General features: G+C 38.5%; 1 protein-coding gene across 2 annotated transcripts in view; it reads right to left on the bottom strand.

Moving 5' to 3' along the window:
- Positions 1 to 20,467, bottom strand: part of Acvr1c (activin A receptor type 1C) — a 77,801-nt gene that overhangs the window by 16,448 nt on the left and 40,886 nt on the right. The window contains exon 3 of one of the 2 annotated variants that reach the window (XM_048345440.1): positions 11,462 to 11,623. In XM_048345440.1, coding sequence (XP_048201397.1) covers positions 11,462 to 11,623 — 162 coding nt within the window. Of the gene's footprint in view, positions 1 to 11,461; positions 11,702 to 20,467 lie in introns of both variants that reach the window. The other variant, XM_048345439.1, reaches the window with a different exon arrangement.

The raw sequence follows: 20,467 nt of genomic DNA, 5'->3' as shown, positions 1-20,467 counted from the left end.
TATTCAGATGTTCTCATCTTCGTGAAAACCACCCACTGTGGCTAAATAGGCACAGACTAGAAATTTGCTGGGATGCGCCTCAACAACTAGTCACGAAGCTTCCCAGTCAAAAAGTTCTTTTGAAACCTTATTAGGAGAAAATTTGTGGTCTAACAGTGATGATTTGACTTGCCCAGGACTGCGTTGGTACTGGAAGGCAGACCCAGATCTAAAACACTGATCTGGTCCAAACCCTTCTCACCAATGACACCAGTAGACACAACTACAGACATGCCTTTGGGAAAATTCCAATAAAAATGGTAAAGAGTATTTTTGTAGCTTATTGTCCATTTTTCAACTGAGGGCACACTGAACAGTTAATACACATACACACTCAGGAACCAGAAAACATCATCACAAATAACAAACATATGGTTATTACAATAGATAAGCCAAACTGCAACTGACTGGGCACAGGACCCAAGGTACAGACCAGCAATAAAACACCTTAAGATTCTTAATAGAGCAAGTAAGTTGGGGAAGTAAGAGGAAAGTGGCTTCAGTCTCTTTCAAAGCAACCACCAAAATGAATCTGTGTGTTTCTTGGATTGTACATCTAGAGTTCATTTGAAGCTACCTAGATTTTACTTTTGCTGTAAATTCATTTTGATTTTTCTCCCAGTGATTTTTGCCAGCTTGGCTGGCAACATGATACTTCACAATTGTTATGTCAGGAGAGAAAGAACCAAACTTCCTGGTCTCTCAAGAGCCACCTGAGACAGAATTCACTCTCAACAATAATCCAATAAAGTCCAATCAGCCCATTTTCCTATCTTGTAGGTACCGTATCTTTCAAATATGTCCCTGACCAGGTCAAGGATAAACTTCACTGTTTTTGTTGCTCAACTGATAAAGCTGCTTCACATTCAAGGTCAGTGGCCAATTAGGATAGGCAGAGGAAACCCATCTTGTCCCCTCCCTACTAGTGAGCTCCTGTGGTAGAAGTTTTGCTGTGGAAAGACCCACACAATCTGATTGATGATTGACGGCAAAAAGATCATCAACTACTTTTAACCAGGGACTACTGCCAAATCTATGTAAATGATTGATGTTTGTTTAGCTTGCATTAGTTGTAAAGGGGGTTCATTTTTGCATCTCCTTACATTTACAATGTATTGTAATCAATGTACCCCTCTATCATTCTCTCTGTCCCTCAAAAAAACCCCAAAACAAACAGGAGGGTGGGGTGGGATGCCTAAAAACCCTTCAAATGGATCTTTAAAGAAGTCTTTATGCTTAGTTACGCTTATTCCTTTTTACAAGTCATCTTAGAATAACCTACAAAGGAAGAGCACAGAAGTCAGTAAATCTAGATTTAGATTTAAATTCACAAAAACATAAGAAAACCCTTAACACGAATTTTTTATTTTATGCCAAACTCATGACTACTTTTGTAAACTAAACATCCAATGTGGCATTGCCTTTGAAACATTATTTTCTTCTTACAAATAAGTCTTTAAGAACATTACAGATTTCCCATCTCAGAGAAACTTTTACTGCTAGAAAGACAGCCCAAGTAAGTTATAACAGTATAGGGATTCTCACCAGGAAGGAAGAATCGACTTTGCTGGCCTGAAAACACAGATTTGAGCTCCGGGCAGTGACCTGCCACCATGCCAGTGCCAGCGCAGACACATGCAGATCGCAGGCTGAGCACGGATGGACCGAAATCGCAGAGAAAGCGTGAGTAACCCACGAAAAACATTCTCACTTGCACCCAAAGAGCAGCTCCTTGAAGGTAGCCCTTCCCCCACTGCCAGAGCAAAGCGCCAGCTTTGACACTGGCATAGGGCCAGACCAGACTGGAACTAAAGTAGGCCTGGGGAAAGCCAGGACAAAGCGGCCATCTTTGAAAAGGGAAAGAGGGACCAATCAGTGAAAGCCACCTCTGCCCAGGAGAACGACCCCTGCCCTGGCAGGAGGCTTGTCCTGGGCTGCAGCTCACACACTCCTGTGAACTCAGCCAGAGGTGCCCCGCCCTCCCTGCCAGAATTTCTAAATTAAAACCGAAAGCAGCAAGCAGGTACCTGTGGAACAGAGCAACCAGACAGGAGAACAAACAGTTCCCAAGATAGATAAACGGTCCCGTCACACAGGAAGCCCAATTCCCAGCCAGAAACGGAGCTGAATTCCATAGCCAGGAAGCCGCCCCACCCAGGAGGGAGGAACCTCCCCCAGGCAAGTGTCTCTCAGCCAGGTAAACAAGGCCAGAGGTGCCCCGCCCTGCTGAGTCCACAGCCTATTCAAAGCCAGGCATTAAAGGCAGCGGCCCTACAGCAGAAGGGAGGAGCCACAGTTCCCAAGTCTGCTCACATGCCCAAGGCCTACCTGCAAGCTGTGCGAACCACAGAGACCCAGGATTTCACTAACAGGGGAGGAGGGTCAGAACAGATCCACCCCCTGCAAACTGAAAGAAAGTCAAATCACCCAAGCAGCAAAATAGACTACAGACCATCACAAGGAAACCAGAAACTGGAGAAAGCCCACCCAAACAAGGAAGACTTCATTTTTTAATCTTTTTTTCAAAACATTTTTTAGGCTTTTTTTTTTTTTTATTTCTGAAACATCATTGGTTTTTTGGTTCTCCATTTATACCTGTTTGTTTTATCAAGTTTTTTTTTTTTTGGTTGGTCATTTTACTGTTTGTTTTTTCTTCTTTTTTTTTTAATAACTTTTCTCTGTTTTGTGAATTTTTCTTCCAGTATTTTTTCTTTATTTCTCTCTTCACATTCTTTTTCTTTAAAAATTTACTTTCCTGTGAATAACACCTCTACTCTTTTATGATAACACTCCATTGACTATCATTTTAACTTTGTTCTTTCTACTGCTTCTACTCTTCTCCACATTTCCACGTCACTGAAACTTAACCAAATCATCACACCCCCCCATCCACTTTATTCTATTCTCTTTACTATCTCTAACAATCCTGACTTACTTCCAGGACCTTCAGATTCCACTGACCCCTGGTTATTGGATAGAGGGTATCTCTGCTCAAACAGAGTGAATCAAAGGGGTTCAAAGACAAAGCCATACAGTCCAAAAAGAACTTAATATAAGAACAAAAATTGCTCATAGGGGTGTAACAGTAAATAAATAATTACTGAATACAGGGCTCAGGAGTGGTTGTTATATCAAAATGGTATTCTTTAGGAACACCAAATCTAACTTTATATACAGATATAAAGGTATCTGTATATAATTGTGAACTTCTAAGATTTACATAACAGTGCATGGAAAGGTCTGCTTTGGGTCTTAAATGGTGCTCACAAGTGCTTGCAGATTGGCATTCCCAATCCAAATGGGCAGAAGAAACACAAGAAAGATGACAACCAATGAAGGATCATCTCCCACTCAAAACTAGCAGGAGCAGAGCAGTCAAACAAAGACGTAGAAGAGAACCCTCAAAATGCTCTACAAAGTCTACTGATAAGAATGTTAAATGAAAAGTTTGAATCTCTTCAGTCAACTATTCTAGGGTGTGAAGAGGCAAAGCAAAAATTAATGGAGAATTTCATGGCCTCCACAAATAGAAAGATAATTGAATTTCAATAGTCAAATTAAAAGATAGTTACTCAGCTAAAAGATTTGAGAAACAGCACTCAAAACCAAATAAAAGAAGTAAATGAAGTCAAGAAGTCCATGTAGGACCTAACAGATAAGTATAGCAAGGGCATGGAGATCATCAGGAAAGTCCAGTCAGAAGGAAAAGAGATTCGAAATCAAGTAGCTACCCTACAGTCCTGACTAACTGAAGCAGAGGATCGAATCTCAGGAGCTGAAGATTCCCTAGAGTCTATGGAGAAAGATCAAAAATCAATACAAATCCAGTCCAATCAACAAAACAGATCGCTACAGGAGATTCAAGACACAATCAGGAAGCCCAATTTAAGGGTAATAGGTATTGAGGAAAACTTGGAGAAAGAAGTTAATGGAATAGGCAACATATTTAACAGAATATTAGCCAAGAACTTCCCAAATATCCCGAAGGATAGGCCTATAAAGATAACAAGAAGCATTTAGAACACCAAACCGACCAGACCAGAATAGGACATCCCACCGACACATTGTGATCAAAACAGAATCAGTAGAGTCCAAAGAAAGAATCCTTAAAGCTGGTAGGGAGAAGAAAACAATCACATATAAAGGAAAAGCAATCAGAATTACCCCGGACTTCTCAGCAAAGACCATGAAAGCAAGGAGAGCCTGGAATGAGTTATACCAAACACTAAATAAAAATAACTACCAACCAAGAATACTCTACCCAGCTAAAATCTCATTCATAGCCAAAGGTCAAATACAAGTCTTCCACTGTAAGGAAAAACTGAAACAATATATCTCCACTAAACCAGCTTTACAGAAAATCCTCAAAGATGTACTATAAAGGGAAAATAATCAAGATCACAATACAGACAGAGAAATGAACCCTAACTAGAAAACCAAAATATTAGATCAAGAAATGGGAAGACACAGCTTTTAACAAGATAGGGATAATGAAAGGAACAAATGATCAGCTCTCAAGCCTAACTCTCAACATTAATGGACTTATTTCGCCAATCAAATGACATAGGCTCATAAGTTGGATCAAAAATCAAGATCCATCTTTCTGCTGCCTCCAAGAGACACATCTATCCAGCAAAAGTAAACATCTTCTACAAGTGAAGGGCTGGAATCAAATCTATCAAGCAAATGGCCCCCATAAGCAGGCCGGAGTTGCAATCCTAGTATCAGACAAAATTGACTTCAAATTAAAAAGGTAAGAAGAGACAAAGAAGGTTACTACATACTAGTAAAGGGATCTCTCCTACAGGAGGATATAACCATCCTAAATATCTACACACCAAACACAGGAGCACCCAACTTCATCAAACAAACACTACTGACTCTAAAAACACTCATAGACCCAAATACATTGATAGTTGGGGACTTTAACACTCTACTATCACCTCTGGACAGATCAACACACCAAAAACAGAACAAAGAAACCACAGAACTAAACAATTGCATAGACCAACTAGACTTAATCGACATCTACAGAATATTCCACCCTGCAACAACAGAATACACATTCTTCCCAGCAGCACATGGAACATTCTCCAAAATAGGTCACATCTTAGGGCACAAAGAAAATCTGTACAAATTCAGAAGTATCAAAACCATGCCCTGCCTTCTCTCAGACCACAATGGATAAAATTAGAGCTCAACTCAAACAGCCACCACAGAAAATCCTACAATTCATGGAGACTAAACAACACACTGCTGAACCATCAGTGGGTCATTGAAGAAATTAAAGTGGAAATTCAAACGTTTATGGAATTCAACCAAGAAAAGGACACAAAGTACCAGCTCCTTTGGGACACAGCAAAGGCAGTACTCAGAGGAAAATTTATACCATTGAGTGCATACACCAACAAACTGGAGAAACAGCAACTCAATAATTTAAGGAAGCACCTTAATTTCCTTGAAAGAGAACAACAAGCCAAACCCCAAGTCAATGGACGGAAGCAAATAATTAAAATCAAATCAGAATTAAATCAATTAGAGACGAATAAACCATCAAAAGAATCAACAAAACAAAGAGTTGGTTCTTTGAAAAAATCAACAAGATTGACAGACCCCTGGCAAACCTGACCAAAAAACAAAGGCAGCACACTCATATAAACAAGATAAGAGATGAAACAGCTAACATCACCACAGAAACAACCAAAATTCAGAACATAATAAGGGACTATTTTGCAAACCTTTATGCCAACAAATTCGAGAACTTGGAAGAAATGGATGATTTCCTAGAAAAAATTCATATCCCCAAACTCAACTATGAAGACTTAAACCTTGTAAACAGACCTATATCCAGTATTGAAATAGAAAAGGCAAAAAGTGATCTCCTAGCCAAGAAAAGCCCAGGTCCAGACGGATTCACTGCAGAATTCTACAAGGCCTTCAAAACAGAACTCACACCAATATTTCTCAAACTCTTCAATGAAATTGAAAGAGAACGTTTGCTAGCAGACACATTCTATGAAGCCAGTATAACCCTCATCCCAAAACCAGGCAGGGACTCATCACAGAAGAGGACTATAGACCGATTTCCCTGATGAACATAGACACAAAAATCCTCAACAAAATTCTGGCCAATCGACTTCAACAGGTCATCAAAAAAAATCATACACCACGATCAAACTGGATTCATCCCAGGGTTGCAAAGTTAGTTCAATATACGCAAGTCAATTTATGTAATCCACCACATCAACCAGAGCAAGGTAAAGAACCACATGGTTATATCACTGGATGTGGAAAAAATGTTTGATAAAATTCAGCACCCATTTATGCTAAAAGCCCTGGAAAAACTGGGATTCCAGGGACCATTCCTTGATATAATCAAGGCAGTTTATGACAAAACAAAAACAAGTATAACTCTAAATGGTGAAAAACTAAAGCCATTCCCTTTAAAATCAGGAACAAGACAGGGATGTCCACTCTCTCCCCTGCTAGTACTAGAATTCCTAGCCAGAGCAATTAGGCAAGAAGAAAATATAAAGGGGATCCAAATAGGAAAAGATGAAGTTAAACTTTCTCTCTTCGCAGATGACATGATCCTATACCTAAAGAACCCCATAGACTCTACCCCCAAGCTACTAGAGCTGATCCAAAACTTTGGCAAAGTTGCAGGATATAAAATAAACCCTCAAAAATCAGCGGCCTTTCTCTATGCTAATGACCCGAAGACCAAGGCTGAAATCAGGAAAGCAACGCCTTTTGCAATAGTCTCAAAAAAACATAAAATAACTAGGAATAACCTTAACCAAAGAAGTGAAAGACCTCTATGATGAGAAATTTAAAAACATGAAAAATGAAATTAAGGCAGAATTAAGGAAATGGAAAAACCTCCCAATGCTCCTGGATTGGGAGGATTAATATAATCAAAATGGCAATATTGCCAAAGGCTATCTACAAATTCAATGCAGTACTCATTAATATCCCAACACCATTTTTTAATGAAATAGAGGAAGGAATCCTGAAATTCATATGGAACAATAAAAGACCTAGAATAGCCAAAACAATCCTAAGCAGGAAGAACAGTGCTGGAGGAATTACAATACCCAACTTCAAGCTGCATTATAAAGCTATAGTAATAAAAATAGCTTGGTATTGGCACCGCAACAGGCCTGAACACCAATGGAACAGATCTGAAGACCCAGAAATGAACCCACAGAACTACGCCTACTTAATCTCTGATAAAGGACCTAAAAAATAATAGTTTAGAAGAAAGATAGCGTCTTTATCAAGTGGTGCTGGCAAAACTGGCTCAACACCTGCAACAAACTAAAACTAGATCCTTATATATCACCCTGCACCAAAATCACTTCCAAGTGGATCAAAGACCTCAAAATCAAAACAGACACCCTGAAAACACTAAAGGAAGGAGTAGGAGAAACACTTGGACTCCTTGGTGCAGGACGGAACTTCCTTAACAAAGACCCAGAAAGGCTACTAATCAAAGAAAGGTTGGACAAATGGGACTGCATCAAACTGCAGAGCTTCTGCGGGCAAAGGGCATAGCTCGCAAGATAAACAGAAAGCCCACAGATTGGGAGAAGACCTTTACCTGCTATTCAACAGACAAAGGCCTCAAATCTAAAATATATACAGAACTAAAAAAATTACCTTCCTCCAAAAGAAAACCGCAAAGAACCAATAGCCCCCTCATCAAGTGGGCTGAAGACTTACAAAGAGACTTCTCTGATGAGGAAATGAGAATGGCCAAGAGACATATGAAAAAGTGCTCTACATCACTGGCCATAAAAGAAATGCAAATCAAAACAACACTGAGTTTCCATCTCACCCCAGTAAGAAAGTCCTATATCAAGAAAACTAACAATAACAATTGTTGGAGGGGATGTGGCCAAAAGGGAACCCTACTTCATTGTTGGTGGGAATGTAAACTGGTTCAGCCACTCTGGAAAGTGGTATGGAGATTCCTCAGAAGGCTAAACATAGAACTCCCCTATGACTCAGCAGCCCCACTTTTGGATATCTCTCCAAAAGATCACAAACAAAATCACAGTAAAGCCACCAGCACAACAATGTTCATCGCAGCACAATTTTTCATAGCTAGAATCTTGAACCAACCCAGATGCCCCTCAGTAGACAAATGGATCAGGAAAATGTGGTACATATACACAGTGGAATTTTATGCCTCTATCAGAAAGAATGACATTGCCCCATTTGTAAGGAAATGGAAGGACTTGGAAAAAGTTATGCTAAGTGAAGTGAGCCAGACCCAAAGAAACATGGACTCTAGGGTCTCCCTTATAGGGAATAATTAGCACAGGTTTAGGCAAGTCCCAGCAGAAGATTACAAGATCCTAGTAGCTATACCCTTATGAACACATAAGATGATGCTAAGTGAAATGAACCCCATGTTATGGAAATGATTGTAATATCACAGTTGTAACTACTTTCAACGTGCCATGTGTAACTGTAATTTTTATTGTTGATGATCCTCTTGTATCCCGTTCCTGTGGTTGTACCTACACTATCTCTGTATCTTATCTGAGTATATTGGAAACCATGTATATTGGTATTAGAACTAGGAAATTGAAAGGGAATACCCAAATCGAGAGACACAGGGTAAAAAAAGATAAACAACTACAAAATCAATACTTGCAATACTGTTTGGTGTATATGAACTGAGCAACTCATGGCGGGGGGGAAGGAAGGGGGGAGGGGAGAAGGGAAATGAGGTAGGAGGTAACAAACAGTACAAGAAATATATCCAATGCCTAATATATGAAACTGTAACCTACTTGTAATTCAGTTTGATCATAAATACTTTAAAAAAATAAATTAAATCAACAGAAAACATCCAATGTACAGGGTTTCTTAAAATCTATATTATTTTCATTTGGAAATGAAATTCTTGGTCATGAATGTTTTTAAAAGAGTAGATATAAACATGAATTCTTACCAAACATTTTTATATGAACTTTAGATTATCTTCTGGTAGGATTAACTATATGTTAAATAAGATATAAATAAACAACCAGTTGGACTTTATGAATAAAATGTATAAGTTTTCAAGAAATTAAGCATAGATCAATGTTCTTTGTGCCCAAAATCCAGCCAGTCCTCAAAAAATTAGAGGACAATGATATAACATGAAAATAATAGAAATCCAATGAGCATTACATTGGAAGAAAGAATATCTGCTTTCTATCCAATGATTTCATTTTTATTCTACTTTATAAACTTGGTACTTTTGAGACTTTCTTTGTAGTTTTTCTTCTTTGAAAACATAAAACTTAATTTGTGTGATGGTGATGTAGGCATTTAGGTGATCTTGCCCCCAAAGTAGTAGAATATTTTAGCTTTATTGAGGACTATTGTGTTGATTCCAATAAACCCAAAGTTATTTCTCATCAAGTCTGATTGTTATCATCCCTCTATCACCTGCCTTTTCAACTTCTGTGCCTGCCTCAATATTACAAAAGGCCATTGACCAGGGAGTTTTTCAAAATGTGTTTTCAAAATGGTCTTAATGATCTTTTGAAAGCAAGAAGAGATTCAGAGACCTCTGAAATAGCTTACCTAAGCTTGTCCTCTACAGAATTCCATTTAAATGAGCAATGAAACATGCACACACCACTAGTTATCCTCCTCAGTATTTCAATTAATGTAATATAAATAACAAATTCACAGGAAACTAAGAAGAGATAATCACAACAAGGTAGCAATACTCAAGAGCTCATGTTTCTACAAAACTAAGTGCTGGCTTGATTTCTTGGAATATATGTATAAGAGCAGGGAATATTGTTGATGATCCTCTTGTATCCTCTTCCTGTGGTTGTACCCGTACTATCACTGTATCTCATTTGAGTACACTTGATACTGTATATACTGGTATTAGAACTAGGGAAGTAAAAGGGAATATCAAAATCAAGAGACAAAGGACAAAAAGACAAATGATTCCAAAAGCAATACTTGCAAAACTATTTGGTGTAAACCAACTGAACAACTCATGGGGGGAGAAGGGTGGGGGAGGGGGGAATGAGGGAGGAGGTAACGAACAGTACAAGAAATGTACCTGAGGTCCAACATATGAAACTATAACCTCTCTGTACATCACTTTGACAATAAATAAGAAAAAAAGAAAAAGAGCAGGGAATTCCCTCCCTCTTTGGAGTTTGTTCTTTAGTGGAGAAACCTACTCAGTCCCCCTCAAATACTTTGTGCTTTGTGAAAGACACATATGTTGGGGTCAGCTGTGCCTTTAAGAGGCCACAGCTGGCTTGGCCTGTCCCCTCTTCTTCCCCCTCTTCTTCCGCCTTTAACAGGAAGAGAAGCCCCCTGCTCCTGGGGCAGGCACGTGTGCAATGGTGGGTTCAATCCTTGGGGGGCTGGGCCTCCACCCACAAGGGAAGTCCCCTGACATCACTTGACAGACAGTTCTCGTGGCCAATCTGTTGCCCCTCCTGTGCCCGCCTTTGGGGTATATCTATGCCTCCTCATTTGAATAAAATTAGAATTGTCCTAAGATGGTCTCCGAGACCCCACGTGCCCGTGTCTTCCTTGGGCTGGCGGGCAAGGGGTTCTCCCGACCACATGCAAACCGAGGCACCCAGGATTCCGCTCCCGCGTCTAAACCCTATCGGCCGGGGGGACATGAGAGAGTGAGTATGGATCCCACACGGAAGAGATAGATAAGCCCAGGACCCCTCCCCACGTGGATGGGGAGGAGTAGAGTGAAGCCCAGCACACATATGGTCTGTAGTCCAGCCTGGAACTTGGAGTTGATGCACCAGGACTCTGGAGCCAGCTCAGAAAGGCAACGATGCTCCACTTAAACCCTGTATTCTACTCTTTTAGAACATATTGTTGACTAGATTCTAGGTCAACTCCTCGATAGCCTCTCATGTACAGCCCAGGTTTGTCTACTGATTCCTAGCCCTTCATAACCAGAAGCAAAAGTGCTACATGCAAGTGTACTACATTGCATAACGAGTGTATTTTCCCAGAATTCACTGCCTTGATTACAATGACCCTAACTCTTATGTGCCCATAAAACAATGTCAAGTCATTATTATTAACCACAATGGGAGAAGTAAGGAGATGTGCAGAGCAGCAGAAATCATAAATAAATCAATAAAATGAAATTAAGTGAATAAAACAAATGTTGAATGGATAAGAAAATAAAATCTGAACACAAAGCTTTCCAAAGGGCAATCAGAAAAGACTTTTAAAACATGACAGGTTTTGTTTTCTCTCTATCGAATTCTATAATGGTAAACTCTATACCAATGTTTACCATTTGCCTCACCAGACATCTTAAATAATGAACTCATAGTATTTGGGTACTATGTTGTCAGAATGTTTTGCCATTTAAAATTAGGAATTTCTAACAGAAAAGTAGAAATTGGGCACATACCAGAGCCAGATCCTGAGGCAGTCACATCATAGATCAGATCTTTCAGGGTTTTTCCGGCATTTCCTAGGTTGCACTCAGAAAGCGCTTCCTCCACATTCGATCTCTTTTTCTTCCTGTGAGTGCACTGCCGGTCCTGGCACGCCCATAGTGTCAGCATGGCAGCTATGGACAGGAGGCAAACGGGCACAGTAACAACAATGGTCAGCTCTGTGGGTCCAAGTTTGGGAGCACGTGGTGATCCTGCAGTACAAGAGAGAGAGGGAGAAAAAAAAGAATACAACTATAAACTAACCCATCCACAACCTCTCTGAGACTGAAAGTACAGCACCAAAATTTCACATCCAGACAGGTCTGATCCCTGAACTGTACTCACTCCTGTTCAATGCCAAAGACACTGTGACAGAAGTCAAGACAGGAAAAGAGAGTCAGGATCACAGCTGCAGTGAAGAACAATTACATCGGTAATAATGAGAGACGGAATCAAAATGGAAGGAAATCATTACCATTGAAACCTTTTCTTTATAAAGCTCTGGGCACCAGTGGCTCCTCCCCATAATTCTAACTACTGAGGAGGCTGAATTCTGTGAATCATACTTTGAATTCAGCCTGGGTAGGAAGCTCAGTGAGACTCTTATTTCCAGTCAATCAGCAAAAGTCAAAAGTGGAGCTGTGGCTCAAGTGGTAGAGTGCAAGCCTTGAGTACAATAAAGCTCAAGGACAGCACCCAGGCACTGAGTTCAAGCTGCAGGACCGGCACAAAACAAAACCAACCAACCAACAACCAAATAGGGTGATAGATGAAAAAAAAATCTATGACAGCTATTCCCTGTGGTTTTCAAAAAAGTTATTTTGGCATGTGAAATTGGTATGTTGTTCATGCATTAAAGCCAACCGTAGCATCAGTTTAGTTTTTACTCCAAGTCTTACCACCAGGAATGCTATTTTTGTGTTTGATAAGCCACAAGATGTTTTTGATAGAACATGGGAGCAGAACTGAACAGCCAAGTTCCCAAACATCAAGATGAATAATGCAGGCTCTGGAGACAAGAAAGCCTGGCTCAGCTGTGTACAGCTTCTTTGTCACCCTGAACTACAGGGAAACTGCCCCTCTTGAAGTACATGTGTATACGTACATGCGCACGCGTGCACACACACATACACACACACACACACATACACAGATGTCTTCACAGCCCCAAGGACAGTTAGAGACCTGATCAGGAATATAGTCATATAACTACTGCACCTTTGAGTCTAAACCAAGTACAACGCACCTGGTGAATAACTTTATTCACCAGATTTCCTTGTTTTCATTGAGAAGGCAAGAAAGTTATTGCACTAATCATACTTGGATTTTACTTTACAACGTGCCAAAGAATACAGTCAAGAATTCAATGTGTATGTTACAAAATTAAAAAGAGTGAGGCAAGGAGTGAGTAGGGGAGGGAGGAGTGAGAAGATTGGAAGCAGTGAAAATGATCAAGATGCATTGTATTCATAAACTGTTTTCCTAAATAACAATTTCTTTGTATAACTACTTAATGATAATAAAAAATGCAATAAAAAGACTATCATTTGATTGTAAATATCATTTCATTATAAAAGAGAAAAGAATAAAATTCTCAAATCTGTGCTCATAGATGTTTCACCACAATTCTAAAAGTTATTAGTCTACTATCAATAAAGAAAATATTTTAAATTGTTAGGTAAACTTTGGAAACATAATGCAAGCTCTTCTACTTTTCCTTATAATTATTAGTGGCCCACCAACTTCCTTTGCCCCCAGGCTTCAGGGTTCTCATTGTACAGGTACATAGGACAACTCGGCCTTGAATTCTCTTTGACAGGTACTAAAAGAGTTCTGTGATGACTTTGCCTTGGAAATCATTAACCGTGGTTTTTGTCACTTTCAAAGTTTACTGTTATAAAAGAAGTTTATTGACCATTTCACAATGATCTTTTATACAGTACTCACAAAGGAATTCTAGGTTTTCTAAGCCATTCACAAAATGCACTAGGATCAATCTGAATTAACTCAAAAAACACCCATTTAAACATAATTTTAAAGATAAAAGTTCACTATTGGATTTATTTATATAGATAAATTTTATTTTAATATTTCCATTAAGAACTACCAATACAAACCATAGCTTTAAAAGCCATATTGATTGTCTTCATTTTAGTAAAGCAAGCAGAGCTCAGATGGCCACAATAGCAACTAATAAAGAAGCAAAAGATCAGTGACCCTATGAACACAATCATCTCAGTACAAGCACAGGGCTCAGGCCTTGGGACTGCTTCTAGAGATATTTATTGCCATGGCCAATGTTTCTGCCTTTGTGAACAAATTTACCAATATGAGATACCAAGAAAAAAAGATTACTTAGCTAGGGAAAAAAACTAACAGTGCCATCCAGAAAGAACTCCTTAAGCACTGAGCAATTTCAAAAGCAAACATTTGTAAAAGTATGTTACATCAAATGGCTAGCATAATCTCCATTGGAGAGAAATGTGTGTAGAAGCGTTGTGTAATCTCTACCAGAGAATTATGATAGGCAAAGATAATAATGGAGCTAGGAGCTAGGAATGTATTTTAGTAAGAGAACCTGATGATGGGTATACTAATTTTATAGCAGGTTCTATACTCTTTCTTTGTGCTGGTACTAGAGCTATCCCTTAGCTTTTTCACTCAAGCCTGGCACCCTACCACTTGGGCCATTGCTCCACTCTGGCTTTTTAGTGGTTGACGGGAGATAAGAATCTCATGGATTTTCCTGCCTAGGCTAGTTTGGAACCCACGACCTTTAGATAGCCTCCAGGGTAGCTAGGATTCAGGCATGAGCCACCAACTGCCTGGCTCACATTCTACATTCTTGATCACAGAACTCTTACTATCTGATCATTTCTAGTTCAGAGGATAGTAAGATTCATTTTCCATGGAGAGCAACTCCATAAGAGCATACTTTAAATACAAAAGTGGAGGTAGGTAGGGGAGAGTGGCAGGGATATTTAACTCCTGAGCTAATTGAATGGTAGAGGATGGAGACACTGAGAAGAAAGCACTATCCTAACTGTGTGACTGCTAGCCCTTCAAGTAAACTTTGGGTTAGATTCAATTGAGAACATGCGAAGGAAAGAAGTACAGGCAGCCTTTACTATTCACAGGATTCCAAATTCACAAGTAAATACAATAGCAATGTGTGTATATAACCTAAACACCAACTCCCCTAAACTTCCACTCATCCCCCAAATGCTAATAATAGCTAAAACAACATAAATGCTGTGCAGTAGTCACGTGCTTTCAAGAATAATGACAAGGGAAAGTCTGCCTGTGCATCACCACAATGTTTTCTAAGTATTTTCACTCTGCAGTCGATTCACCTCGCAGATGCAGAACTCGGGGATAAAGAGACCTGGCTAGCAAGGACCCCACTCTGCTACTTGCACTTGTAACCTATTTCTTCTTCCCAGCAACAATTATAAAATTGATTGGGAATAATCAAGTCACAGGTTGGATACCACCAGTGTGCACCAGGGTTGGCAGCTGCAAATGGCCTTCCTACTACACACGGATACCACAATCAATCACATCAAGTGTTGTGAACAATGTGAACCTCCCACAGTAAACAAGAACGAGAAGTTTTCTAATCTACAAATTCTATCAACCATGACTGTGATAAAAATAAGATGAGAATGATTTCTAACATTGAACTGAATCAAGTGTGTTATCCAGAGGCCATTCCATTGTCTGTAACAGAATCTGTAAATGACTATTTGTATGACCTTTCTTTATCTTACCAGTTGCTTAATTTTGCATTTAGGCAAAGGACATTACCAATAAAAATAATTTCTGGAAAGTTTCACCTGCTGCTTTTCTGGGGTGGGCAAATCTATTAAAATCTATTAACATCTGAATATAAGAAGAAGAAAAATGAGGGTGTAAGATATCACAAGAAATGTACTCACTGCCTTATTATATAACTGAACCCCTTTTGCACAACACCTTAAAAATCACATAAGTTTTTCTAAGTAGCTTATTATTTAGAAACAAAGTTTATTACTACGAAACAAAAGAAATGCCAAATTGTCATAGTATACAGGTACATCCCAAATACCTTCGGGATTTGGGTATTTCTTCTCGTCATAGTATACAGGTACATCCCAAATACCTTTGGAATTTTGGTGTTTCTTCTCTTCTCATGATCAAAGGTAATACTGAGAACTGGGCACTGGAGGATCACACCTGTAATCCTAGCTACTCAGGAGGCTGAAATCTAAAGATTCCAGTTAAAAGCCAGCCCAGTCAAGAAAGTCTGTGACACTTATCTTCAATAAAAAAAAAGAAGAATGGCTTTATGTATTAAGGAAATAGGAACTTTGGATTGAAGAATATTTTGACATTGACATAAAAGGTATAAAAATTTCCATTGAAGGAGAGATATCATTAATGAAATACTGGAAGGAGAATTCAAATAGGTTTCATAATTCATTCTTCTTAATTTCAAGGCAATAAAGGGATAAGTCTTGCCAGGCACCTGTGGTTCCCTCTTATAAAACTAGCTAATTAAGAGATTGAATTTTGAGAATCCAAGTTTAAAGCCAGCCCAGGCAGACAAATCCATGAGATTCTTATCTCCAGTTAACCTGAAAAAATCCAGAAAGGGAGGCATAGATTGAGTGTTAGAGTACTAGCCTTGAGTGAAAAATCAGAGCCAAAGCATGAAGCTCTGAGTTCAAATCCTACTACTGGCATGCACACACACACACACAAATGGATAGTCTTTTCATCCCTATCATCAAAACACTTATTTTCAAGTGATGCATGCTTTAATGAAATTAGATGGTAATTATTTGAGGAACACTCTATACTTTCCCCTTAAATCTGCCCTTTATAGGAGAAGAATCAAAGTCCCTTGGACTTTGCATGCATGTCTCATATTCTATCTCACCTAGGCATTGCAGAAAGCCTCCTTTGTCAGTGACAATACTTAAAATATTGATGACAGGGGAAAAGTCACAGTTCTTTGTCCTCAACTTGATGTTAGTGTAACCTCTCCCATAATATATCCCACAAAGCAGCTTGTTATCTTGGAAAAGGTGGATGTGGAATAAACATATTTTCACCTATCTCAGTGTCCTGTTAATGATAACTATTCAAAACACATTCTAGTACATGCATAATGGCATTTACATGACTGAGAAAGCAGAGCCTTACATAATATAGAATCCTCAATATATAGTTGGTTGTAAATTTTACTTTGCATATCCCATTATTTCCTTTTGAATAACATGTTTATAATTTAAATCAATATTCTTGTTTTGGGGGAGACAGGAAATGCTTCCTATGTTAAACTTTTCAGAACATAAGTTTGACTTCTTCGTATGCTTAGATTTCAGAACACTTTCTACAAAAAATAAAAACTATAGCACCTTTCACTTTATGAAGGAAAATAACCCAGGCTGTTTGGCACACCTGTCAGGTGTGCATGGAATCCTCAGAGAGTGAGCTATAAATGGATTTGTTCATGTGGTGGCAGTATAATTCCATGAAGGGTCTCGTGAGGAGTTCTCAACATGCACATGCCATCTGACTCTGAGTACAACAACAAAATTGTGTATCAAATAGAAGCCATAAGAAAGTTAAAAAAAAAACTACTATGGTTATTTTAAAGGCATGAAGATCATAAGACTTATACTCTAAAAAGAATACCACATCCTGGGTCTACAGTTGTTGTTTTTTTAATTAGGCCATGCTTTAAAATGGTTGAGTCTTGCTAAGTTTAATTGTTTAGGCAGTTCATCTTTGTTCAAATGCAAGCCTTTCATTCGGTATAAATGAAAGTCTAATCCAGACAAGTACATGGCACCTAATCAGTATGCATTATAATCCTAACATAACTGATAAAAATAATCTTCTTTTCTCTTTATACAATTGAGAACAGAACAAGGCAATAAGAATTGCATGAAAAGTTAACAAAACACCCACGTTTTAATGTTGTGTCTGTATTTCTTTATTGAAAGTAATTATTTAAATTACCAAAAATATAATAGTATTATTTTAAAAAGTGTGTTGAGAAATCTGAAAGGGAAAAAAATCAGGAATTATTTCTACACTTTCCGTCACTGTATGTTTTGGCAGCAAACAGGAACAAAGATGCCTGGAGCTTGAAGGTTTCTGTTAAATAGTCTATTTCCATGTGAAGGGATATAATTAGTATAAACATGAATGAAATTGCAATTCCTACTGAAATTATCCCATGATAATCAGCTTTCCTATTTCAGGCTTTCTGACCTGCTAGATGAATGCTAGTGGGCAGTTGTAGAGTGCTCCTAATGTTATTTGTTTGATATGGCAGTTATCCCTCTAGAGAGATGTCACCTGAAATAAACTTTTCATAAACTGAAATGCAAGCCAGTCACAAGTCAGGCAACATAATGCATTCTCTTTCTATAGGAAAAAAGTATATGTTTTTAAGAAAGAAATAGGTGCTGTAAGTTATATTAAATACACCCATTCAACTATGTTAGAGCAGAAAATTTACAAAGCTGATGATTCACTAAACTACCTCTAGGAGAGTGGACCTAAGTTCTGTACATATTGAGTGAACATGAATGGGACAAGCCTATGTCTCACAAGGAAGACAGTCACTATTCAGCTTCTGCCAACCCTGTGAGGGAAATCACAGACATACCAAATCTCTGCTTTAGAGTTTTTCATCTGGGCACTGGTGGTTCACTCCTGTAATCCTAGCTACTCATGAGTCTGATATACAAGGATCATGGTTCAAAGCTAGCCTGGGCAGGAAAGTCCATGAGACTCTTATCTCCAATTGATCAGCAAAAAGCCAGAAGTGGAGTCAAAGCTCCAGTGGTAGAGCATCATTCTTAAGCAAGAAAGCCAAGTGAGAGCTTGAGGCACTGAGTTCAAGCCCCATCACTGGCAACAAAAGAGAGAAAAAAAAAGCTTTCTAGTAGTACTAGAGTTTTAATTCAGCCTTCTGCTTTGAAGGCATATTCTCTACTCCTTGAGCCAGTTTCCCATTCCTTTCTGCTTTGGCTGAATAGCCTGTAACTCATGACCTAGAAGCCCCACAATCTTTCTTTTCTCTTTTCCCGTAGACATGAAACCACACTCTGTATTTTATTGGTTGATATGGAGGTCTCACAAACACTTTTCCTGAGGTGGCAAAAATACCTTCACCTCCCAAGTAACTGGGATTACAAGCATAAGCCACTGTACTTATTCAAAGAAAGTTTTCTACTGGGAAAGTCCTCAGCCAATAGAAACTCAGTCATAAAGTCTACATGAATGTTAGGCCATGTTTATGGGTCCCCTCCCCAAATTGTTTTTTTTCTTCTGTTATTGTTTTCATTTTTTTTTATTTTGATTAGTAATAAACCAAAATATTCTCTCTGGGGTTAGACAGAGAGTTTATATATCCTATTTAGATTTGCAATAAGGAGTGATATCTTTGATAGCTCTGATGAACATAAAGGATTCTGTTACATTACCTATTCTAAACAAACCATGTTTCTTGACTTTTGTCTCCCTTGAAACGAGCTTCTTAAAAATAAAATTGAATTTTTGCCTCATGCATAAAGGCAGATGCATATGAGTAAAAAATATCAGATGAAAATTATTAACAATATATTTTTTAAAGGGTCTGGGAATATGGCTTAGCAGTAGAGTGCTTGTCTTGCATGGATGAAGCTCTGGATTTGATTCCTCAGCCCAACATAAACAGAAAACGCCAGAAGTGGCACTGTGGCTCAAGTGGTAGAGTGCCAGCCTTGAGCAAAAAGAAGCCAGGTACAGTGTTCATCCCCTGAGTCCAAGCCCCAGGAGTGGCATATATATTAAGAAACAAAAAGGGGCTGGGAATATGGCCTAGTGGCAAGAGTGTTTGCCTCATATACATGAAGCCCTGGGTTCAATTCCTCAGCACCACGTATACAGAAAACGGCCAGAAGTGGCGCTGTGGCTCAACAGGCAGAGTGCTAGCCTTGAGTGAGCAAAAAGAATCCAGGGACAAGTGCTCAGGCCCTGAGTCCAAGCCCCAGGACTAGCAAAAAAAACCCAAAAAACAAAAAAGAAACAAAAAGTGTTCACAGACTGACTAATAAGAAAATCTGAAAGTAGTCTGCTGACATTGTTGAGAGTCTGTATTAATAAACCATAGAACCAGACTGCTTTAAAAGTTCTTGTCATATTAGTCAATTAATTAGTTTGTTAAGACATTATTATCTAATTTTCTGATACTCTTAGTTAAAAACATTCTGACTGATTCATCATCTTTCTTAACTTTTACCAGTCTAATGGATGGAAAAAAAATAGTATGTGGTAATTTTAATTTCCATCTCACCAGCTATTAGTGAGATTAGACATAATTTTAATGCTTGGTCACATGGATTTCCTCTTCAATACAATTTTTATTGGGGACTTTTGCTCATTTCTTTCATTTAGTACCCCCTTTGGTCTTTTCCCCATCCCTTCCCTCACAAATACAAAAACTTGCCCACACATACACACACACTCAAGTTATTCATCTTCTAATAGTTACTATTCAAATCATATATGTTCCAAAGATTTTCATCCAATATTTAATTTATCTTTTAGTTTTATTTATGTTCCCTTTTATCATTCATTTTTATTTTAGTTTCCATGTAGACAATTATATCTGCCATGTCCTTTTATAGCAGCTGAGTTTCCTGTCTTATTTAAGAACAGCCTCCATACTAGAGTCATAAAAATCCTTTCTTCTAAATTTTCCTTTGACATTTAGATTGTTTTATATGTCACAATTAGATATTTAATCAGGCTGTAATTTATTTTCGTATATGGTATGACACTGTGGTCCAACCCTGTTTTCCTCCAGATGGATAGATAATTATGCCAGTATCATTTCAAAAATAAACCACCCTAGAATTTCCATTTGTGCCAACTTACACTTTAGATGTCCACAGAAACCCTCCTTGATACAGTACACAAGCAAATGTTTTTAAAAA

This window comes from Perognathus longimembris, chromosome 4 (assembly GCF_023159225.1).
Source record: "Perognathus longimembris pacificus isolate PPM17 chromosome 4, ASM2315922v1, whole genome shotgun sequence".
Taxonomy (NCBI): Eukaryota; Metazoa; Chordata; class Mammalia; order Rodentia; family Heteromyidae; genus Perognathus; species Perognathus longimembris.
Note: the sequence above shows the minus strand (reverse complement) of the source record. Positions and strands in the feature narration are given on the sequence as shown.